The 23,801-nt window shown below is 50.2% G+C and overlaps 2 protein-coding genes across 3 annotated transcripts; both read right to left on the bottom strand.

The window, feature by feature from the left end:
- Positions 1-1,777: 1,777 nt before the first annotated feature.
- ZNF691 (zinc finger protein 691) lies at positions 1,778-9,185 on the bottom strand. 2 transcript variants are annotated; one of them, XR_013999350.1, is made up of 3 exons: positions 9,129-9,185; positions 3,101-4,747; positions 1,780-2,638 (listed from the first exon to the last, which is right to left on the bottom strand). XR_013999350.1 is itself a non-coding variant. In XM_081144556.1 (2 exons), the coding sequence occupies exon 2, from the start codon at positions 4,736-4,738 to the stop codon at positions 3,884-3,886; it is 855 nt and encodes a 284-aa protein (XP_081000682.1). In that variant the 5' UTR covers positions 4,739-4,747; positions 9,129-9,185; the 3' UTR covers positions 1,778-3,883. The 2 variants fall into 2 exon arrangements, 1 of the variants encoding a protein (XP_081000682.1); XM_081144556.1 differs by having other exon boundaries at positions 1,778-4,747.
- Positions 9,186-10,699: 1,514 nt separating this feature from the next.
- On the bottom strand, positions 10,700-21,955 carry ERMAP (erythroblast membrane associated protein (Scianna blood group); the record flags this gene model as incomplete). The annotated part of the gene is made up of 11 exons (XM_081144291.1): positions 10,700-13,096; positions 14,575-14,601; positions 14,688-14,714; positions 14,812-14,832; positions 15,616-15,636; positions 17,438-17,470; positions 18,498-18,530; positions 19,080-19,196; positions 20,613-20,894; positions 21,316-21,654; positions 21,871-21,955. The coding sequence occupies 11 exons, from the start codon at positions 21,953-21,955 to the stop codon at positions 12,417-12,419; spliced, it is 1,665 nt and encodes a 554-aa protein (XP_081000417.1). The 3' UTR covers positions 10,700-12,416.
- Between the last annotated feature and the right edge of the window lie 1,846 nt (positions 21,956-23,801).

The raw sequence follows: 23,801 nt of genomic DNA, 5'->3' as shown, positions 1-23,801 counted from the left end.
TATTGATTTCAGAGAGAGGAAGGGAGAGGGAGATAGAAACATCAGTGATGAGACAGTCGTCATTGATCGGCTGCCTCCTGCCCGCCCCTGACTGGGGATCGAGCCCGCAACCCGGGCATGTGCCCTCACCGGCAATCAAACCGTGATCTCCTGGATCCTAGGTCGATGCTCAACCGCTGAGCCACGCCCGGCCAGGCTAGGTCCACTTTTTACCTGTCCTCAGTACCTGCTAATTATGAACTCAGAGCCTCTCTGGGATTTTGCCAGGAAGACTGGCTCTCACTTCCGTTGCCTATATCTGGGCCATGGCTCCCTTCCCACTGTTAAGCCATCACTGCATGTCATCTACTTCTAGAAATTTGTTGATGTCTTTGCATCTGCCACCCCCTCCCCTGCCATTCTTTTTGCTGTTATGTGTTTATATCATTTCCTGTTGTTTTTAGGGAGTGTCAGAAGAAAGGGGATATAATCACTTGTGCTCAGACTACTGTCTTAAACCTTTAATGTTTACATGCTTTGCAAATCTCCAAAGATATTTATTTTTGCAACTGCTTTATGCTGTTAAATGGTGAGGCCTCTGTTCCGCTGAGCTCCCTGATGTGTTTGTGTTGCAAATTGGCATCAGAGCTGAGGAAAACCTTTTCATAGTAGAGTAAAATAACCTGGAGTTTCCACGGCAATCTGGGAGGAAGAGAGGAAGGGCAGCGAGGGGAGGAAAGAGAGGAAACCAGTGACATGCCCTGATGTAAACCCCTCCCCAGGATTCCCAGTCTCTCAAAGGGGTTCTAAATACCTGGCATGACAGAATTTCTCAGGAAGTCCATGCAGGTGCTTAGTTCTGGGATAAGGCTAATGGGGACAAAACAGAGAAGGGTCATACAGACCACAAGAAGAGCCTTTGGCTCGAGGAGACCATAAAAGCAAATCCCTGGAACGTGCAGAAACTGTGTGGAATTGGCAAGGCTCTGAGCCAATCATACAGAGCTCCCTGGGGGTTAGGAGAGCCCCCGCTGGCCCTGCTAACCAACCCCCTTTAGTCCATCTCCACACTAACCTGAGTGTTCTCCCTAAAGCGCGAAGTGACCATGACATTCCCCTGCTTTAAGTTATTGTCCACGGTCCAAAAGTCTTTATCCTGTCATCCAACACCCATCATGATCTGGCCTCCACTTGCCTTATTGGCTCCATCTGCTCCTCAGAGGATACTCTCAGCTACATCAAACATTTCACCATTCCCTAAAACACCAAGCCTTCCCTCCCTCTTCTTCCTATTCATTCTTCAAGACCAAGTTCCATCATCGCCTCAGCCTTCGCCTCCCCTCCCGAGTTAGCCATTCCCACCTGTGTTCGCCAACACCTCGTTCAGAGGGAAGTTTCTCTTCCTCTGTGTTCCCTGAAGGACTATGTTTTAGTAACTTCTGGGCCCCAATTTCCAATACAGGCCAAGTCCAGGCCCTCCCCTGGGCTGCTACAGAACCCTGGGGACAACTGTAATGACAGCTGTCACCCTGCATTGGAACTCAACTTCCTGCCCTCAGAGCACACAGGGCCATGTCCTCCTCATTGCCAGTGTTCCCAGTAGCTAGGGGGGGGGGGGAGAGAAAGGGGAGAGGGACGAGGGGAAAAGAGAATGAAGGAGGAAATAAAGGAATTTTACACAAAAGGAAGTCAGAGAGTAAATAAATGATCTAGTCAAGACTCAAAAGTCTGGACAACACAGAAACCCCAGGCCATGAACTTGGTCAAGAGAAGGGCAAATGGTCAGCAAGTTATGATCAAAGCAGGGGCCTTGTACATTGATCCTGGGTCTTAGTGGCAACAAAGACTCCCAAAAAGTCGCAGCAGTTGTCACTAAGACTCTAGGTTGGAAGGATGATGATGCCAAGCTCCCCAGACTGAGAGGAGACAGGCAGGCAGAACCTAGCTTGGTCGTGGGTATAATGCAGAGCTTGGCCTTGGAATCAGACAGACCAGTTTGAATCCCAGATCAGTCATTAGGTCGGGTCATTTAACCTCTCAGAATTTTCTTATCTTGAAAATGTGGATACTGCTACCTTGCAGGATTGCTCTGGAGATCAAAGGTAATTGGTGTTTAATAACTGGTGCTCAGCAGATGTCTGATAGATAGCGACTTTTATTATTAGGGCGTCTGAGAATTCACACATGCCAGTTTGGGTGACTGTGTTTAAATATTTTGTATGGAGATTTTCAAGCAGAAAAATGTATGTGAAATAAAAGTGCTTTGTAAACTGTAAAGTGCCATACAAATGTCAGGGAATCATTTGCGAAGTCCTCTTTTAGAGCTGGGAAAAAGACAGGTTTTGGATTTGGGCAGAAGTAGGTTCAGTTCCTGACCCTGCCATTTACTTGCCATGTCACCTTGGGCAAGTCATTTTCTGTCAGCCTGTTTCTGCCACTGTCAAATGTGGGTAAGTCTAACTTCACAGGGTTGTTGTGAGAATTCAGTGGGATGAAAGTATGAAACTCCTGGGCACATCCCTTGCTGGGAGGGCGGCAGGGTCCCATGTGATAGGTCAGGTTATGGGCAGCGTCGGTTCCAAGCCTGGTGCCACAGTCCCATTCTGTCAACTGGCTACAATGAAGAGGGCCCTTCACTCCAGAGGAGCAGGACACCAAGCTGGCAAGTGGGGGGGGGAGGTCTGTTGAATTTATTGGAGGAAATCTGGGTGAATACTACTATGTAGAAAACACGAAAATCTGCTCTGTGGAACCAGGCCTAAACCAGGGCAGAAGCGAGAATGGTCCCTGCTAAGTTGTCCTCAACTCAGGCACTAAATTATTGCTACTAAGGGCAAAGACCCTCATCATGGGTTCATCTTACCCCACTCCTCGCCCCCTACTCCTTGCCACTGTCATTTTTCCTAGAATAAGTGCTCAAGCAATACTCTAAAGCTGAAAAGGTTGGCACTAACTTCCCACAGAGCAAACAGACCAGGGCCCCATCAAGAGGCCATACTGGCTCCCACCTCCAGGCAACCCCTTGGTCCCAGGCCAGCCCTCTAAGTGGTGAGTGCAGCGAAAAGGGCATCCTCTCAGAATCAAGGGAGGCCCAAGCTTGAACTCTGGTCCTACCACGTACCTGTTGTGTGACTTCACAGCAAGTGACTTCACCTTTCCTCCCTTGTTTCCTCATCTTACTCCCTGAGGGCTGCCGTGACAACTAAATTGAAATTCCACTCTCTTCCAGAATAGTTGCAGAGAGACCATCTCCCCCGCTCCCACTTCTCTGATGCCCCCAATAAGTACACAGGTCCTTTACATTGAAGGGTTTTACTGCTAATCACACAGGGAACAGATGCACATTGGGGTGGGGATAATAAGTCACACACATGGGGGAGTGTGAAGGTCCCTGGACCATGGCTCCCTGTTGGCTTCCCTTTCCTTTCTAAGGCAGGACCTCAGACCTCTTCTCCAGGCCAAGGAGGCCCCTTCCGTGGGGAAGACTGCTGCTCCCAGCCCAGCTGGGGCACAGTGGATGGAACTGGCAGGCCATGGCAGTGGGCCCTAAGCAGTTCATACACAATTGTGAGCATCTTCAGACAGTGGTGCCCATCTCACAGGTACTTCCTCAAAGGCCAGGGACGGCTGCCCTACTAAAATGAGCATGTACTAAACCTATTTCTCTTTCACCCCAAGGAGATGAAGCCAAGACCAGATCCTCTGACTTTCCAAGGCAAGAAATTGGCTTGGAAAGGGGCAAAGAATTTACCCTTCTCAGCACCTCCTGGAGACCCTGGCTTCAGAGGCAGCAGGATACCATTCTCCAAAGTGCCGTGAAGGGCTTGAGGTCAAGGGGGCAGCAGCAGATCCTACTGATCTTCCTACACTAGGTTGGGGTCTCTCTCTCTCCCCCCCTGCTCCTTCAGCTGGAATCTTTCCCAGCCTGTTCTCCCATGTGCGTCTTCTGGTGGCGGATGAGATTGGAGCTCCGGGAGAAGTGTTTCCCACACAGGGTGCACCGGTAGGGCTTCTCCCCTCTGTGGGTCCTCTGGTGTGCTCCGAAGTTGGAGATATCGCTGAAGGTCCGCCCACACTCGGCGCACTCGTAAGGCCTCTCGCCGGTGTGGGTGCGGTGGTGCACCCCGAAGCTGGAGCTGTTGCTGAAGCTCTTCCCGCACTCGCAGCAGATGTAGGGCGCTGGCTCCAGGTGGGTGCGGTGATGCACAGCCAGCGTGGCGCTCTGGCTGAAGCTCTTGCCACAGATGTCACAGCGGTATGGCCGCTTGCCCAGGTGGTCCTGCTGGTGCGTGGTGAGATCCGAGCGTCGCCGGAAGCTCTCCTGACACTTGGGACATTTGTAGTGCTTCTCCTCCAGGTGGATCCGCTCGTGCCGGATGCGGTTGGAGCTCCTGGAGAAGCTCTTGCCACATTCAGAACATTTGTAAGGCTTCTCGCCTGTGTGGATCCGCTGGTGTGTTCTCAGGTTGGAGGTATTATTGAAGGTTTTGCCACACTGGGCACATATAAAGGGCTTCTCGTCGGCCTCAAGCCTTGGATGAACAATGGGGTCCCCGGGCTCTCCAGTGGGGACAGCGACTTTCTGCCATGGCTTTTTTGGATGGATCTCTTGTGGCCTCTCCGACAGGCTCTCTTGCCCATGCTCTTTCTCCCCATCTGGGATCTGAAAACCCTCTGAGTCATCTGCTCTCCAAGGCTTACCCCGCTCCCCTTCCTCAGGCAGGTGCTGTTCTGGATTCGGCTCCTTCTCACTGCCCATCTCTGAACCCTGAGAAGAACACAAATGGCCAACACCTTTATTCCTTGAGTCAGGCCAGGCCACAGGGAATCTTGTTCTGTCTGAGGGGTATACACCTTACCCATGGAACCAGCCATCAGAAGTAACCTCAGTGGGAATACTTGCAGAGAATGCCTTTACTTACTAAGTTGCAAGTGAACAAACTTCCAGATATTTAAAACTACCAAACCACCACCAACCAACAGATGATATCTGTCCACCACCAACAGATGATATTTGTGCAATCTGTATACTATTTTTCTTAATACCACTAAACGATAATAGTCTAGACTATAATGTATGTGCAGGTAAAGGAGCTTCCACTTCAGAATGAGTTCAGTTTTTCTGCCTAACTGTAGGTTAACTGAAGCTCCTGTTTAAATCTTTTTTTGAAAAACCTTAAAAGCATCCATCTGTGTGCCTGCTTTCAAAATGAATATAACAGAACCGCTAATTCTTGAGGCTCTCCTAGTTGTTTACAAGGCCCAGCTCTGGATCCTCTTAAGTGTTCTTCCACCTTTCCCTTCCTTTCCCCGGACCTCACCATAATCCAGCAACTAAAGAGTTAACTAACATCTGAGCCCTCCAAGACCTACTGCAGAGCCTGGGCCCTGTCTGTTCTGATTGGTCAGTTCACACTTCCACACTCAAAACCATACACAGTCAAGTGCCTGCACACACATACACCACAGGCACAGCCATACTCACATACCACACACACTCAGCCACGTTCTTACACCACACATACATACCACTCAGTCACACATATACACACTCACATCACTCTCACAGCACACACAGCCATACACATGCGTATCAAATACATCACACACAGCCCTCCCACACATACAGCCACATACGTGGCTACACAACCATATATCATATACACATACAGCTATATTCTCACACCACATGCAATCTCACACACACATACACAGCCACACTCTCACATGCCATGTACACACAAAGACATACATACACAGACACACAAATTACACTCCCCTCCACGCAGCTATACATACACACACACACACACACATACACACACACACAAAGCACTCTCCCCATACATTGCTACCCACACACACACATACAGACATACATGCAGTGTCTAGCACCAGGCCTACTTATGCAAACATCGGTAAATGCTTGCTAAGCTGCACACTCTCCTCTGAGGTCCTACAGCCAAGGATGAGGGGAACAGGGGAAGAAAAAAGGACTTCTGATAGGAGGAAAGTGTGGTGTTTCCTCTGGGCCTTGAAGAAATAACATTTCAAAAGGCAGAGTGGGCTGCTGAAAATACTGTAGGGTGATGTGAACAAAGGGATGAGGGAGGGAAGCACAGACTATGATAGGACACTGACGATAGAAAATGAAAGACTGAGCTTCCTTCAAATTGGCAAGTATTTTTGGAAAACAGCAACATAAAGTAATGGGAGGGGCACTGACTACATTGAGGGTTGGATCCCAGTGGTGACACATTATCTTTATAACTCTACAGATTATTCAACCACTCTGAGCCTCAACACTCACATTGCTAACATTGTGATAACTACCTACACTGCAGGACTCTACATTAGAGAAAATGTCTATACTATGCTCAGTGTAGTGTGTAGCACGTACTAGTCATTCAACAATGACAGCTACTACTAGTTGTTGAAGACACTATTTCCTAGACCTGTGGAGAATACCAGAATGAAAAAGATCCCTTAAGTGATCTTGTCAGGAGAAAAAAAAATTTTAAATAAAAAATGATACAAGACCACCCTAGCTGGTGCGGCTCAGTTGGTTGAGCGTTGTCCTGTACACCAAAAGGTCATGGGTTCGATTCCCAGTCAGGGCACATACTCAGCTTGCCAGTTCAATCCCCAGTCGGGGCATGTATGGGAGGCAACTGATAGATGTTTCTCTATCACACTGATGTTTCTCTCTCTCTCTAAAATCAACAAAAACATATTCTCAGGTAAGGATTTTAAAAAAAAATGGTACAAGACCGTATATAATCTAAATCATGAAATATGGACAGAGCCTCAAATCTTTTAAGAAGCGAGATCAGAAAACTTTCTATAAAGGGCCAGAGAGTAAATATTTAGTAAATATTTAGGGCCACAGGATCTCTGTTGCAACTACTCAACTCTGCTGTTGTATTGTAAAAGTAGCCATAGACAATACATAAAGGAATGCAGCTATGTCCCAATAAAACTTTATTTAAAATGAAAGGAGGCAAGCTATCCTTTACCAACCTGTTACAAAGTATTTCTTGAAGAATCCAGCTAAGCAATGTGAAAACTAGGCTTGCTTCCCTTTTAAATATTAAGCTGAACATCAGGAACAGCTTATTCATTGATACTTACTGTTTCCTGGCCATCCTTTTAAAAATTACAGCCCCCTCCCACACTCACAGCCCCTCTGCCCCACAGCACTTCCCACCATCTAACATTGCATTTATTTATATGTCTCTTATTTATTATCTGTCTCCCCTGCCAAAATCTAAGTCCCATGAGGGCCAGGGTCTTTCATTTATTCACTAATGTAACCTGAACTCCTAGAGTAGTGGCGGTCAGATAGAGTAGATCCTTCACAAATATTTGTTGAGTTGAATAAATGAAGGTGCGGCCTGTCTCCAGGACCCATGTCATGCTTGTGTCCGTTCTCACCCACTGTCCCTCAGCAATCTCTTCATTCCTGCGCATTTCTTCCTTTATGCCCCCACAGAACCTTGTACTTGCTTTTACAGTGATCTGCACTTGTCCATTTACATGTCTGTTTCCACTAGTAGTTCATAAGCCAGGGGTAGGGACTGTACTCTTGTACAGTAGAAGGTTAAGTTCCAGGAGGACAGGGGCTGCGCCTTAGTCACCTTTGTACCCATTCCTCAGTGCCTCGTACAGCACCTGACACATTATACACGAACTAATAATAAGAACAGTTAACATTTTTAAAGTTCATACCAAGTGCTAGGCCCTGGACTAAGCACTACATATGAATCATCTCATTTTATTCTCACATTTTAGAAATGAGGAAACTGAGGCTCAAAGCAACAGTAAGTTGCCCAAGGGCACACAGCAAGTGAATGGCAAAACTGGGACCTATGCCCATCATTCCAAAGTCAGTGCTTTTACGTGCCACACTAGTGTTGGAGGGGGCGAGAGGGAAGAAGGGAAGGAGAAAGGGAAGGACGGAAGGAGGGAAGGAGAGGAGGGAGGGAAAAAAGAAGAAGAGAAGAAAAAACAGTGCCACTGGATTTCAAATGACAGGCACACCTCCCTAGAGAGATCAGGGATGAGCAGCTTCAGGACAAAGGTGGTATTCCAGCTGGGGTTTGCAGGATGGGCGAGCAAGGTGGCGACTCACAGAGAAGGGGAGCCCACCATCTGCTGAAAAGACAGTGGCAGGTAAAGTACAGAGGCACTTTCCTATCGCCTTTCAGAGATTTGGGTGAGAAAGCGGCCCATCCCACTTGTCTTCCTGGGAGGCTGCGGTACAAGGAAGACCGACAGTGAAAGGGCCCCGCCGGGCCTGGCTCGGCGGTTGAGCATCGACCTAGGATCCAGGAGATCCGGGTTCGAGTCCCCGCCAGGGCACATGCCCGGGTAACAGGCTCATCCCCAGGCTCCCCAGTCGGGGGCGTGCAGGAGGCAGCCGATCAGTGACGACTCTCTCATCACTGAGGTTTCTCTCTTTCTCTGAAATCAATAAAGATATTTAAAAAAAAGTGGAAGGGATTCTGGCAGTGGAGGAGGAGCCAGGTCTAACCAGAAATGGGGCTGGTCAGATGCTGAAGTCCAAAGGCCTGGACTAGAGGGAAGAGACCACGCTGGAAGTTGGCCTAAGGGCCGAAGTTTGGGTTCTTCAGGAGAAAAGGGGTAGAGGAGCGTGGGAAGGCCAGAGGAGAAACGGGAGCTGTACAGGGTGCTGGTTAACGGGCCGGAGGTGGAGGCGGATGGAAGGGGTCCGAGGGTCCGAGGCGCCGGTCGGCCGGCAGGGCGCCAACGCCGCGGGCGGGGGCGGGGGCGGGGGCGGGGGCGGCGGAGCCCGAGGCGAGCGCCCGGGACGAGCGTCCGCGGGACGGGCGTGGGGCCGGAGGGGTGGGACCGGTGGGCTGACCCAGAGGTACGGTCAGCGGCCGGGGGCTGGAGTACTCAGAGGCCACAGGAGAAGGGCCGGAGGGGAAGGACGGGGCCGGCAGGCTGGCGCGGGCCGGGGGCGGAGGACCGGGGTCGGGATCCCAGGGCCCCATTTGCCTCCACTGGGTCCGGGGAGCAAAGCCACAGCCTCCGGCTCCCCGGAGAGGTGGCAGGAGCCACGCGCAGAGTCCCCGCGAAACTACGTTCGCCTCCACCCCGCGTGCTCGGGCCCAACCCGGACCCACCTCGCTCCCGCCGCTCGGTCAGGGACAGCGCTCCGCGGAGGGCCGGGGGCGGGGCCGGAGCCGGAACCCGGGAGGCTCCACGCGGCCTCCCCAGGATTGGGTCCTGGGAACTGCCTTCCCTTCCCATTGGCTGCACCAGCTGCCACAACGCAGGAAACCCGAGCCGACCGCCAGTGAGCTTTGGCCGGGGGTGGGCTGCTGGGAGTTGTAGTCCTGAGGAAGACTAGGCTCGGGGGAGAAGGGTGCCGAGTGGGGAACCCAGGGGGGCGCTGGGTTTCCTCCCGAGGTCGGCAGGTGTCCTTCTGCGCGTGAGCGTTGAAAGCGCAACGAGCAGGGCCGCTGGCCTGGGAACTTGTAGCGCATGTAGAGCTAACCTCCGTGACCTCCACGAGTCGGTGACTCTGGTTGGTTCCGTAGACATCCCGCGAAGCCTAGAGCCCCGAGCCTCAATCGAGGTTCATACTTTAAAGTCAAAGGGTTGAAGAGTCTAGAGATCATCCATCTCAATCCACTTGTCAGGAAAGCTAAACCTTCCCCATCCTAGGAGCCACCTCCAGGTCTCCTAACACCCCTGCACACGGATGTTTCTGGGTTCCGTGTATTTAAACCTGACTGTTCATCAATCCTGGCGGAACAAGACCACTAATGTATACCCAGAATTAGGATTTTATTTTTTTTTAGGTTTCATTTTTTTTTTTAAAGCCTAATTAAATAGGTAGACTAAAATTCTACAGGCTTCTCATATCTGGATGGTATTTCAGCACTAAGAGTATTCTCTTCAGAGCTAAATAAACCAGATTTATAATCCCAGTTCTAGCACCGAGCCATTTGGAGCACCATTTACCTCCCCTATAAAATCCCTGGCAGAGTTGTTGTAAGGATATATCAAGCTTCTGCCTCCACAAATGCCAAGTCTCTTTCCTGCTGGTAAATTCTCTTGGGTGCATCCCATGTGAACAATGTTAGTTTTAAGACAGGGATAGTCAAGAAAGTGAGTTTGAAACCGAATATGGATGAGTGACATATAAATACCCCCCCACACTATTAGTTTATAAATTGATGTAAATAAAATGCTGAGAAGGCAGACTCAAATAAAATTATGGCTTTATTTTTAACTGTGGTTAAAGCTTGCTTGGGTGAATTCAAGGCTGTCTGGAAATCAATCCCGTAATGTGTTCTTCTCTTATCAGTCCAAAGTCTTTTCCTACAACTTCTCATTCATAATGAAAATAACGAACAATATATACCAAACTTTTATTTAAGAACTGTACAAAAGCAAATGAAAAATTCTACTTGGTATGGCTCAGTGGGTTGGAATGTGGTCCCATACACCAAAAGGTGGCAGGTTTGAATCCAGTCAGGGCACATACCCAGGTTGCAGGTTCAATCCCCGGTCAGGGCATGTACGAGCAGCAACCGGTACATGTTTCTCTCACATCAAAGTTTCTCTCTCTTTCTCTCCCTTCCCCTCTCTCTCAAATCAATTATATATATATATATATATATATATATATATATATATATATATATATATATATATCTCCATATCCCCTCTGGTGAGGACTAAAAAAAGAAAAATTCTGCTTGGGTACTGTGGTGGTTAATTTTATGTCAACTTGACTGGGCCACAGGGTGCCCCAATATTTGGTCAAGTGTTATTCTGGATGTTTCTGTAAGGGTATTTTTGGATGAAATTAACATTTAAATCATTAGCTTGAGTAAGCAGATTGCCCTAACATGGGTGGGCCTCATCCAATCAGTTGAAGGCCTGAATAGAACCAAAAAGCTAACTCTCCCCTTAGTAAAATATTTCCTACCTGACAGCCTTCAGACTGGGACATCCACTTTTTCCCTACCTTCAGACTCAAACTTAAATATCAGTTGTTCCTGGGTCTCAAGCCTGTCAGCTTTCAAACTGGAGTTATACCATAAGTTCTCCTGGGTCTTGGGCCACCAGACTCAGACAGGAACTAAACCATTGGCTCCCCTGGATCTTTCCAACCCTGATGACTAACCCTGCAGATCTTGGGAGTTGCCATCCCCCATTATCACATGAGCCAATTTCTTATAATCTCTCTCTCTGAAAAAAAAAAAAAGAGTATATATTTTTATATATACACACACATACATGTATATTATGTTTCTATGAAGAACTCTGACCAATACAGGCACTAACAGAGTAACAGAGAGAATTTCTGAAAGAAAGATCTAGTTTTTGTTGGATAGAACCAAGTATCCATCTGCAAACTGATAGCTAATATCTCCAAAAAGAGGCCAGGTCACATCTGTGGAGTGCCTTGAAAGTGACTAGGCTTCTTTCTGCAATCCACACCAAAACATCAGATTCATTATTTATCCTCACACCTGGTCTATCAACTTCCTATCTGAAATCAATACTCTGACCTAAGAGTCTGCCACACAAATAGTCAAGACTTCCAGTATAATGTCTTGTGGGGGGAAAGTGTCTACATTGGTGGTTAAAACTGCCACTTTTTCTAGCTGGGCCTCTCTAAGTCTCAGGAGGGCAAACGAAAGGGCCGGTGCAACCGGCGGACTCATCCATAGCTGTCTTTTCAAGGCCACGCACAGCTGGCCTGCTGGGTTTGGAGCTGTGCTTACCAGCTCCCTGGTGGTGCTCCTGGCAGGATGGCAGCTACCATGTCTAAAGTCCCTGTACTTGGTTGTCATCAATAGGCAAATTCGCTTTGAAAACATGTACATTAGCTCTGGATATCACCAAATATGTTGAAAATAGCATCAAGGAAATAGAAAAGGATGCTGATTTTTATCCCCTGGCCACCCGCTACCCCATATATGACCCAAAGTATGTTTACTTTTAAAAAGCTGGCTTTGGGGAGCTAAAGGTCTGAACTAAAAAAGAGAGAGAGAAAAGCAATTCTTGATGAAATAAGTAAGAAGTCAGGAGCTACTCCCCAAAACTCCACGAACTAAAAGCCCACGTGCAGGATGAGATAAGATGAAGTCCTTCTAAATAGCCCCTCAAATGGAGAACCCCTGGATCTCAATGACACACACTTGACATCACCACCTAAACCTAACCTGATTGTTCATTTGGTTTGCAAGAATTCTTCCAGGGCAATGGGAACTTCAAGTCCCCAGAAGGAGGCAGGGTTTAGAACTGGGAGAAAGGGGGCACGAACAGAACCAAGAAGGGGTGTAGATTCGGGGAAAGGAGATGAGCTGTTCCAGAGCCAGGTGCTGGGCCAGGAGACGCAAGCCCAGAGCACTGGGCTGGGCGGCCAGGGGAGCAGCTGATGAGGCACCTCCCTATAAAGAAGGAACCTTGAGCCCCTGGAGGGCGGGGCCGAGGTCAGGCAGCCTGGGCAGGAGGGAAGAGTCCACGTTCAGGGCCACATCTCCATTTGCATGGCCTTTTGCATCTGGCTTGGGGACAACTGATTCCTCCGATTTCTGGAGTTCTGAGCAGATGATGAGAGGGGCCGTGTTTTTCCCTCCATCATGAAGGCAAGGTTCAAAGAAAGGGCGAAGGGGGCCAGAGAAAGCGTGGGTGAAAGTAAAGATGTGGGATTTGTTGGTCACATTGTAGAAGGAGATGATTCCTGCTTCATAGTCCAGGAAAATCCCCACGCAACGTGGGGACTCCTTCAGACGGAAAGAAGTCTGCGGGGATGTGAGAGCTTCATACTGGGTCCCATGGCTCTGTCGCACAAGCCAGTGTCCGTTGGCGGGCGAGGCAGTGACCTTCCCCTTCCTGCTCACTGACTCACTGCACACCCCCAGGATCCATTTGGTCTTGTCTCCCACGTACACCTCCCAGTAGTGACAACCAGCCATGAAGGACTCGGAGCCCAGGACGCTGACGACGAAATCAAATCTCTGGGGGTTGTCCACGACAGACTGCCTTCTGTCCCCAAGCTTCACACATCTGCGGTCCTCAGACAGGATGAGTTTGGGATGCGCCGTGTCGGGGTCCAGGGTCACCGCCACTGCAGAGAGGCAGAGAGAGGTGAGGTTCTGGAAGGCTAGGGCTTACGGGATCTTTGGGTAGCTTTGGAGGGAAAAATCATTCCTGGGTCTCCAACCCGTCAGGGACCCGTTTTAGTTCATGATTCCCTCTACTCCCTCTGTGCTGGAACCAAGGAAAAGTGCCTTCCCGTCTCCTACACCCCCTGGTCGTGTATTTGGTAAAGGAGAGCACATTTCCTCTCTGAAGCCGCCTTAATCCCCCAGGAAACACCGCCTCTGTCTTCCAGGGCCCAGAGGAGTCTCACACGGTAACAAGCACCGGCCCTGACGTCAGACCCAGAAGCCACGCTGGAAGTCGGAATCCCAGCTCTGCCGCAGGCTAGTAGCTATGGGACCTGGGGCCTTACGCATCTCGCTTAGTTTGTTCATCTGTGAAACGGGAACACAGGCAGCACCTCCGCTGTAGAGCCCTTGTGCACATTTGATGAACTAACGCATGGGGCAGTGCCTCCTTCACACACCAACTATTATTTTACACGTTAGTAGAGACTCTTCCTTAAATTGGTGCAAGGTCATGGTGAGTCTCCCTCCTTCCCCTAGTACAGAAAACAGGCCCTTCTTGGAGAGCTAAATCCATTAAATGTGCACTCGGCCCAGGCGGTGGGAGCGAGCCGGGCTGCGGGTGCGAGAATGGTTGGCGAGTGCCCAGAATGGCAGCCAGGTGGACCTGGTGTGCGCTCCTGTGGCCGCTCCTGTGGCCCACTCAGCGGTGCCACTGAACCTGCCTTCGAAAGAAGACGGCGTGAGCAAAGGGGGATGGGCAGCCTGAAAAACCGACCAGGACCCAAGCAGGGAAACTAACAGATCTCACCGAAGCAGCAGCAAAACACGCAAATATTTAGGAATAAATTAAAAGAGATGTGCGAATCTTTTAGAATAAAACTACAGAACCTTTTGTAGTCTACACCGTTGGGGCATCTGCCCAACCCATTCCCTTCTTCGCTGAGAATCTCAGTCACCACCCCCCAAGGGCCAGAAGACCGTGGCAGTGGTGTAGACGGAGGGAAGGCCTGGCTCTCTACCCGCTGGCGGGCAGAACGGCGCAGGGAAAGGGTTAAAAATCTGACTGCATAAAACTAAGGCGCGCATGTAGCAAAAAATATATAGAAGGAAACTAAAATGCAAATGAAAAACTCGGAAAAGTAATTTGTGACAAATAGGACAAAGAGATTCTACACTTTATACAGAAAGAATCCCTCACAAACCAAAAGGTAGCCAGGGTGGGGGTAAGAGCAAAGGCCCGGAGAAGACACACAAATAACTAATAAACTTTCTAACTGTGACCCTCCAAAACGAAAAACAAAAAACACAATATTATTTTAAAATTTGATAAGCAGATAAACAGGTTTGATTTTTTTTTTTTTTTTTAGATCAGTCTGCATTCCAAAGGAACAGGGCGCTGGGCTCCGAAACGGGCGGATGGGACCGGGGAACTTACCGAAGTGCAGCCGGGCCCGCCTCCAGCCTGCAAGACACAAACGGGTCGGGTCGTAAGGGCGGAGGAGTGGGGAGCCCCAGAGGGCGGTCAAGCCTGGGGACAGTGCATCTCACCTGAGTCGGCAGCAGCTCTTTTCAACTCTATAAAACAAGAAAGGAGAGGGTAAGCTCTCACTGAAAATATAGGAGCAACAGGAGAGACGTGGGCACGGGAGTTATAAGAACATGGGAAACTTACTCAGTTCACTCCGGAGTTTCTCTAAAGAATAAAAACAGTTTCACCGATCAGAAGGAGGGCTTCCACATTTCCATAACGCTGCGGTCCCCTCCCCGCATCCCCGCATCAGATCCGCACTAGCAATACCCTGACCGTCCCCCTGGCAGTGCTTGCAGCAGCAGTGGCTCCAGCCCGCACCAGGAGTGCCCAGTGACACTGCAGAGGGTCAGCAAATCCCTAATGAGCCAAACCTGACCACGACTCGTTAAATAACACATCTCACGCGTCTAGGTCACACCAACGGAATACAGTATAGGTAGGTATTGTGAGAGGACAGTAAAATATAAGTTCATTTAAAGCTATCACGGAATTTCTATGAGTTTCTTGTGTATATTTAATCAAGGTAAAATAAAATAGGCATGTCACATCCGAAGATTCTTTTTTTTTACAATAAAGAGGCTCCAGTACCTAAGACGATGCAGAAACTGCTCCACACATTTGGTTTACTGAGGATCCGCCCACCTGGGATCCCACCTAAGGGGATGCCACGCCTGGTGACAAAGGGTCTTCCAGATGGCTTCACCTATGGGAGCTACGTCTCTTCTTGGTTAAACGTTTCCCGTTTAGAGACTAGGTGACTATTGTGCAGGAAAGGGGAGCAGGGGATATTTGAGAAAAGGCCACTCAGAGCCAAGAAATCTCCAGCCCCATGGCTTGCAGTACCCTGGCCCCTCTCTTCTGCCCCAGAAGCGAAACTGACACCCATCCTAAAGCAGAGAATTTGGCAGCAGGAGGTCCGTGCCACCAACGAGGAGCAGAACTTACTGAGGGATTTATGGAGCCTTCCTGAAAAACAGAGAAAAAGGCATGAGTGAGCAGACGCTCTGCTGGATCTCTGAGCAGAAAGGTCATCACCTCCCCCCCCCCCCCCCCCCATGGAAAGGATGATGCTCCTATCAGCCACCAGTGCAGTCACATCTCCCAAAGGGCGGACTGGGAAGCCAGGGTGCTGGTGCCACCAGACTGCCCAGGTCTGCGGTTGCTCCTTCCTCTTCCCTTCCTGTCTGTCTGGTTTCGTTTCCACTGTCTGTATGAGTGTTTCCATATGTTTGTAACCATGTGTGCATGAGCGTGCCTCGCTGCACACTGTTTATAACATCTACAGTGAAGGCCTAGTGTTGACTTGTGACGGCTTTATCATCCTCTAGGGCAACTCCCCTGAAGTCATACAGAGAGATTCACAGGTTTAGAGATTCCAGATGGTTTGGGGACATATGTGTATGCTTCACATGCTTCGGGCAGTGCTTGCGGCATCTCCAGAGGGGCTGTCCAGTCCACACTTTCCCTAGCATTGGCCCTGCCAGAGAATTGAAGTTATACATTTGAGTCCACTGCCAGGACCTGTGCTAAGAGCTGGGAATGTATTAGGCATTAGACATTGGGGCAGTGAAGCTGAATATGATATGGCCCCTAAGGAGCTCATGGTTTGTGTTCATGTTATTAATATAATTAATGCTATAATTATATAATGATAGTTATATTATTAATTATAATAATGTTGATTATATTACTTATATATAATATTGATATATTTCCACTACTAATAGCCTCCATTTATTGTATCCTGTTCTCATAATGAGGTAGGCACTGAACCCTCTTGACAATGTTAGATGCATATAATTATTATTCCCAGTGGTGGTCTGAGGCTCAGACGGACATGGAAATTTACCCAGGTCATTCAGTTATAAGTGGCCAAGGAGACAGGATTCAAACCCAAGCGTGTCTGACTCCTAGTCAGAGGCCTTCACCACTGGCCACACTGTGGCTCCTGCTTTTGGACAGACAGCCACAGGGTCCCTGCAGTGTGCACCCCACACTTTCACTCTTGGGAGGAGATGTAAGGGAAGAGGAGAGGAGATGCCCAAATCATTGTGTGTGGAACCATTTTGGAGCCAGTGACTTGTCTTCTCAGCTAGATTTTCAAGGGGCAAGGACCCTGCCTGTTTTTTTGTGCCCTAGGTGTCTAACTTTTACCCTCAATGACCCAGAGCAAACATTCAATTAATGAAGATGAAATGGCAATAAGGGAAAGGAGCTCCAGGCACTGTAATAGGAGAGGTTTTTTTCAACCTGTCTCTTTTAATCCTGAGGGGAATTATTATTCCCATTTTACAGATGAGGGAACCAAAGCTCACAGCAGTGAAGTGACACATCCAAGGCAGACCAGTGATCTGACCAGGTGTCGCCGACTCCAGAGCCTGTGAAGCTCCCACTGTATCACACCACCTGTTACCTGTCTGAATGCAAAAGTTGTGTGGATCCTCGAGATTCTCATACATCCCAGGTGAACATATATATCTATTTTTTTAAGTAGAATATAGACCTCCTTTTTAGATGATTGGTGGAAAAGCTGATAAAGGGAGCTCATGATTTCTCAGACTTATGAATTTTTACCATGAGCATCCCCTCACCCACAGCCACCAATCCCATAGACCCTTCATACTGGAAGATAAATTCCAGTCATTAATGGAGGGGGTGTGTGTACCTGCATAATGTATGTATAATAATAGACTGTCAGCATTTATGTAGAAGGAGAAAGAATATGTTATTATTTGTTCCCTACCCCTTATTCTATACATTAAATTACCTTTTTCTTTTGAATGGTCTGAAAGAAGATTTTCTAGAGGGAGAAAAGTAAAAAAAATAAAATAAAATAAGTGAGATTCTGTGCCATTACCTTGAAGGTCCCTGATTCCTACTGATTTTACCTGCTCTTGAACCTGTCCACCTCTGTCGCCACTGCCACCTCCCTGATCCAGGCCCTCATCATCTCTCATCTGGATGACAAAACTAGTAGCCAAAATTGCCCCCAATCCTGTCTTGTTCCTTCTGGTCTCTTCCCAACACTGCAGCCAGAGAGCCTCTTGAAGCTCAGTGCTGATGGGGTATCCCACTCGCTGCTTTACCACTGCCTGAGGAGAAAGACTAAAGTCCTTCACGGGCTCCACAAGGCCTCCCGGTGCCTGGCCCCGCCGAGCTCCATAGCCTCGTCCCCCGTCACCTCCCGCCTCACTTCTGCACAGTGTTTCTTCCTCAGGCTGTTCTTTCTGCTGTAGTTTTCTATTCCCTCTTCCCCCATGCCTGCCAATCCTCCAGATCAAACATCGCTTCCTCTGGGGACTCCTCTCCTGTCCTCGAAGCTTGGGTGGTTCCTCCTGGTCATAATCTTCACAGCCCCCAGAACTTCCACTCGTGGCATTTGTACAGTTGTACTTTTACATTGACTTGTGCAGTTATTTAATTCACATATACCTCCCTGGCTGGACTGAAAGCTCCCAGAGGGCACAGACTGTCTGCTTTGACTCACCGTTGTATACCCAGCATTAGTACAGTCCAGGGCACTTAGCAGACAGCTATCAATTATTTGTTGAATGAATAAAAGCTTCCCCCATGTTAGACCTAAGCGACTCCCACAGACTAAGATCAAGCAATGAGTCCACAGACAAAATCATCAAACATACTGCAAGACAAGTTATTATAGGTCAGAGTCAGCAAAGACGAAATCACAGGCATAGACCCCACCCTGCTGCTGCCACCAAGGACAGCAGATGTTGGAATTTTCAGGTACAGAATTTAGACTAGTGGGCACTGGAGTCACAAAAATGAGTAAAACAGAGAACCATCCCCACCCATCCCAGGACACTTACCTACCTCCATCGCCTGTTCATAGAGAAGCTTCTCTGGATGGGGGGGGGGGGGGGGGAGAGACATCAGCTCAGCCTAAGAAAAGGCTTTTTCTAACAGGCAGAGTTATCCAGGGATAAGCTGCTTCAGTAGGACTTTGCTCCTTGTCACTGTGGCTATATGACCATTTGAAAGAATTAGAGGGTCTTCAAACCATCAGATAAGGAAAGGGGTGTTGGGCTATGTGTCTTTCAAGGTGCCATACAACCTTGAGATCCTGTGAAATGCAATCATATTTATGAGGGTTTGATCCAATGGGTAGAACTGGATTTTTTAATTAATTAGAAGACTGGCATGATCAGTTATTTTTAATTTCTCAAAAGTTGGGGATTCACAACTCTTCCCAGGAGCTTTCTGCAGTTTCTTTGATCTTCTCTGTAATATAAGTCCCCAGAGCATTGTTCTACCAGTGTTCTCCCAGCCAATTTGCAGGGTCTCCAACCTATGGATAACCATCACGTCTATGTCTCCTTCCTCCCAGCCTTTTCCTAGAGAAGCCACAGTCCCGCTTCCTGCTGCCCGGGGCCCCCTGACCACTTAGTTACCTTTCGATCGTCTTTGCTTCCAGATGAGGCAAATGCCCACCATGATGAGAAGCACCAGGACAGGCAGGATCACAGCAAGAGCCACTGCTGAGGGGGAGACCCTCCCTGGAGACGGGGCTGAAACAGAACCACCAATGACCACCGTTAGGAGATAGCTCAGAGTTTCTTCCAGGCCACGGGCCCCCCCTCACGTGGAAGATGGCTCAGGCGCATCCCAACTGTCTCTGTCACCTCTCGGGAGAAACCTCCAGCCAAGATTGATGAGGCTTTTTGCCTCTCTCAGTCACTCACACCCTGGATGACTCAGAGATAACTTTAAAGTGAGATGTTCATCTCTCAGGAGTGGTTCTGATGGTCCTGCCTGAAGACAGTGAGTTAAACTCGGCTTCCCAATCGCAGCCTCACCCAGCCCTGTAATTCAATGGGAAAGTTATCCAGGTTCTTCAAAGAACTGGAGGTGCTTCCACAGTGATCACCCGTAGTCTCCTCCTGAGCACCACCTGCCTCCCGTTTCAAATCCTCACTTGCTGGGGAACAACCATCAGCGACCCCTTCACCCTGAGCCATATCAGCGGGGGCAAAACTACTTCTGCGGGGCTACAGCAGCGGGCCTGAAGCTCAGGGGGAGAAAGCGAAGAGGAAATCGAGAAGGGGTGATGAGCCCAAGCTGGGTGTGAGTCTCGCTCATCCTCCAGGGGACCCTGGGCAGGAGACTGAGCCTCTCCAAGCCTGCTGGCCATCTGTAAAATGGGGATGATCGCAGTCCCAGGCCCGGTGGTTGGCAGGCTTAAAGGGCTTAGCACCAGTGAGAGGCAGTGGCACTAGGAAGGGAGGACGGCGGGCAGAGAGGGAAACGAAGGCCTTAGCAGGGGCCCACGGTCCCTCCTCACCTGGGACCCCAGGCCACACTCTTTCTTGGCGGTAACACCACCCTTCTCTGCCATGTGGTTCCATGTTTCAAGGGTCTTTAAAAGGCTCATGACCTTTCAACCCAGGAATTCTACTTCTAGAAACACTTTCTAAGAAAATAATCAGAATCGCTTCCCAAATTATGTGCAAAGATGTTCACTGCACTGTTAGAGGAAAAATTGAAACCATCTATATGTCAAGAAATAGGGCTTTGATTAATTTTATTATGCTTCACCCACATAATAAAACACTACGCGGCCCTTTAAAATCTGTCTCAGAGAACTGCTTACGGACACGGGCAAAAAATGCTCATGACTCTGTAAGTGTGGGGGGGGGGACCCCAGGCAGGAGAATACATATATGTCGCCATGCACTCTCGGAGATACATGCACGAAAGGAAGTCCTAAAGGAAATGCCCCAAAGTGTTGGCAGTGGTTCTCTCCAATTTGTGCGATCATAGGCCATTTTTTGTTTGTTTCTTTAAAATATTCTGTATTTTTAAAGTTTCTACAATAAACGTGTTATTCTCACTATTTCAAAAATTCTTTATAAAGTTTCCATTCGTGTAGGAGTTTTCTCTGGAACCACCAGGGGCTCGAACCTGTTTTCAGCCCCAGCTTTTACCTGCTATGACCATGGCCGTGGTCTTCTCCTGGCCCAGGAACGCGTTGCGCACGGTGCAGGACACGTTGCCCACGGTGCTGTCCCTGACTTTGCTGGACACGGCTGTTTCGAAGAGGCCGGCTTGGTCCTGGGGAAGGGCCTGGGGCTCGGATGGAAGCACCCTGCCCTGAGGGTCTCTCCACTCGGCCCAAGGCCTTGGGAACCATCCCGCCGACCTGCACACCAGCTGGATCCAGCCCGCGTCGTAGCCCTTCACGTGGATGTAAGGGTCAGAGCCTAGGACTGGAAAGGAGAGCTGCTGGCAGGGCCTAAGAGGACCCGGTCCCCGCCAGGGCCCTCCGCTCGCGCGCGCGCGGGCGCTCCGGGGGGCAGGGGGCGGGGCTGATTGCCCCGAACGCCTGCTCTCCGCCCCCCTTCTCCGCGCGAAGGGCCGAGACCGTCTCCCGGGGAGCAGGGGGCGGGGCTGATTGCCCTGAAAGCCCGCTGCCCGCCCCCCTTCTCCGCGCGAAGGGCCGAGACCGTCTCCCGGGGGGCAGGGGGCGGGGCTGATTGCCCTGAAAGCCCGCTGCCCGCCCCCCCTACCCCACCCACCCACCTCCCCTCGCGAAGGGCGAGACAGTCTCCGGCTGCACCCTAGCGCCTTTCCGACCCTCCCCCCCCCCAGTAGAGCATCCCATGCCCCCCCCTTTGAAAAATAACCGACCTGCAACCTGCAGGGTCACGGTGCCCTCCCGACTCTGGTTTGCGATGCGGACCCGACAGCGGTAGGGCCCCCGGTCGGCCAGCCCGACGTTGCGGATCTCCAGCGAGACGCTCCCCTCGGCCGCGTCTCTCGCCAGCGCCGTCCGCCCCCGGTACTCGGGCGCCACCTCCTCGCCGCGGGCCCGGTCGTCCCGGAACACGTGCACCGCGCGCGAGCGCCCCAGCGGCAGCGGCCGCAGCCACCGCACCTCGTCGAGCTTCGGGACGCCCCAGAGCGCGAGCGGGCAGGGCAGCTTGGCGGTGCCCCCTAGCGGGGCCAGGTGGAACTTGCCGGAGTCCCCTGCGCCGCGGAGAGAAAACGGGACCTGGCGATCTGGGAGGGACGGGACGGAGCGAGCTGGGCGCAGGGTGCGGAAGGAGATAGCCGGGGGAAGGGGAGAGCCTGGGAAGGGCACTGGAGAGGCCGGGGTGAGAAGAGGCCCCCAGAAGGAAGGAGGCCTGTCGCCGGGCCTCCTGGGTCTTGGGGCGCCGTGGTCAGAGGTTCAGGAGCTCCTACCTGACGCGGGCATGGGCAGCTGGAGGAAGACGAGCGTGGTGAGGCAGCCGGACAGCCAGGAGCCGCAGGAACTTGCTGTCTCCATCCGAACTAGGGGGACAGACCGGCAGACGCCCGCGAGGGCTGGTGAGCTTGACGGGAGAAAGCACACACCCCAGGCGGCGGGGTGGGCAGGCGCCCCGCAATCGCACGGCCCGGAGCTCAGACCCCAGCTCCGCGCCTACCTCCGCGTAACGGTGTCACTCAGCTTCCCTGGGACTCTGCTCCTCCGTCTTTAAAATGGGTATAAATGGGCCTCCTAGCAGGATTATTGTGGGCATGGGAGGAGGCGAGTGCCCAACAGGAAGGCTGGCATCACGGTTAAGTCTATACATGCCATGAGTGAGGACCGACGGTGAGACACTGAGTGTGCCTCTCCGTTGCTCTCTCTCAAATCAATAGAAACATATATTTTAAAAAGGTTTGGAGCCCCCCGGGCGTCGCTCAGCGGTTGAGCATCGACCTAGGATCCAGGCGATCGGGGTTCGATTCCCGGTCAGGGCACATGCCCGGGTTGCGGGCTGCAGCCGATCAATGACTCTCTCATCACTGATGTTTCTATCTCCCTCTCTCCCTCTCCTTTCCTCTCTCTGAAATCAATAAAGATATATTTAAAAAAGAAAAAAAAAAAGGCATGGATAGCCCCGCCGGCGTGGCTTAGCAGTTGAGTGTCAACCTTCGGTCCAGAAGATGGCAGTTCGATTCCCAGTCAGGGCTCATGCCCGGGTCGCAGGCGCTGGGCCGTGCAGGAGGCAGCCGATCAATGACGACTCTCTCATCATTGATGTTTCTCTCTCTCTCTCTCCCTCTCCCTTCCTCTCTCTGAAATCAATAAAGATATATATGTATATATATTTTAAAAAGCTATGGCTAGTATGATACAATTTAAGGAGAAGATGCTTAGGAAAAAAGGGCAAGAATGTAGATAGTAAACAGTGGTTACTTCTAGGGCTGGGAAAAAGCATTACAGCAGAAGTTCCCTTAATAACTCCAAGCAACTTAAGAAGACCCTGCAAATCTACAAATGATGGGCCTGAAAGAACACAGCACAGGTCCTGGCTAATAGTAAGGGCTAAATAAGTGGCAGTTGTAATAATTAATAATGATGACAATAATGCCTAAATGAGAGTCTTCAGACAAAACCTACCCAGCCCCCTGGTCACCTGTCCCCTTTCGTGATCCTCATTTCCCATTGCCTCACTGTGTCCTTTAAAATGTTCTTCTGAGCCTGGCTGGTGTGGCTCAGCAGTTGAGCATTGACCTATGACCCAGGAGATCATGGTTCGATTCCCGGTCAGGGCACATGCCAGGGTTCCGGGCTCGACCCCCGGTGGGGGACGTGCAGGAGGCAGCTGATCAATGACTCATCATTAATGTTTCTCTCTCTCTCTCCATTTCCCTCCCTCTCTCTGAAATCAGTAAAGATATATTTTAAATAAATAAATAAATAAATATTCTTGTGAGTAAGGAGAAAGGGAATAGTTTCTCCAACAAACTTGAGGATCCTGAGAAAGTTAAAGGACTAAAAAGAACAAAGAGAGGGGAGAGGGAGGAGCACTCACCACCTTGGAATCAGACGGACCCTTTGTCCGTCAGAGCTGGAGTCTCCAAGCTGGGGACCCTCCCTCTATCCATCCAGGGAGATCAGGCCTCAGGCAGAGGGATCAGGAAGGGCTCTGGAGGTGCCTGGGAAAAGTTCATCTTTCATTCTAATGCCCACAGCGCTCAGCCAGGGGCTCCCACAGACTCCCTTCAAGCTGTCCCTACACACCAACAAGCCACTCCCTGCCTGTCTGCCCCTGATAAAGAAACAGCAAAGAGAAGCCTCCCTGAAAAAAACGAGGGAAACTCTGAGCGCCACAGGGTGTGAGGGCCCTTGGCCCTCAGCACAC

Source organism: Miniopterus schreibersii (genome assembly GCF_964146895.1).
Source record: "Miniopterus schreibersii genome assembly, chromosome: 8".
Taxonomy (NCBI): Eukaryota; Metazoa; Chordata; class Mammalia; order Chiroptera; family Miniopteridae; genus Miniopterus; species Miniopterus schreibersii.
The sequence above is the reverse complement of the archived record's forward strand: the minus strand, read 5'-3'. Positions and strand labels throughout refer to the sequence as shown.

Bases quoted from the DNA above. Each gene is read 5' to 3' on its own strand.
- ZNF691 (XM_081144556.1), bottom strand. From the start codon at position 4,738: ATGGGCAGTGAGAAGGAGCCGAATCCAGAACAGCACCTGCCTGAGGAA.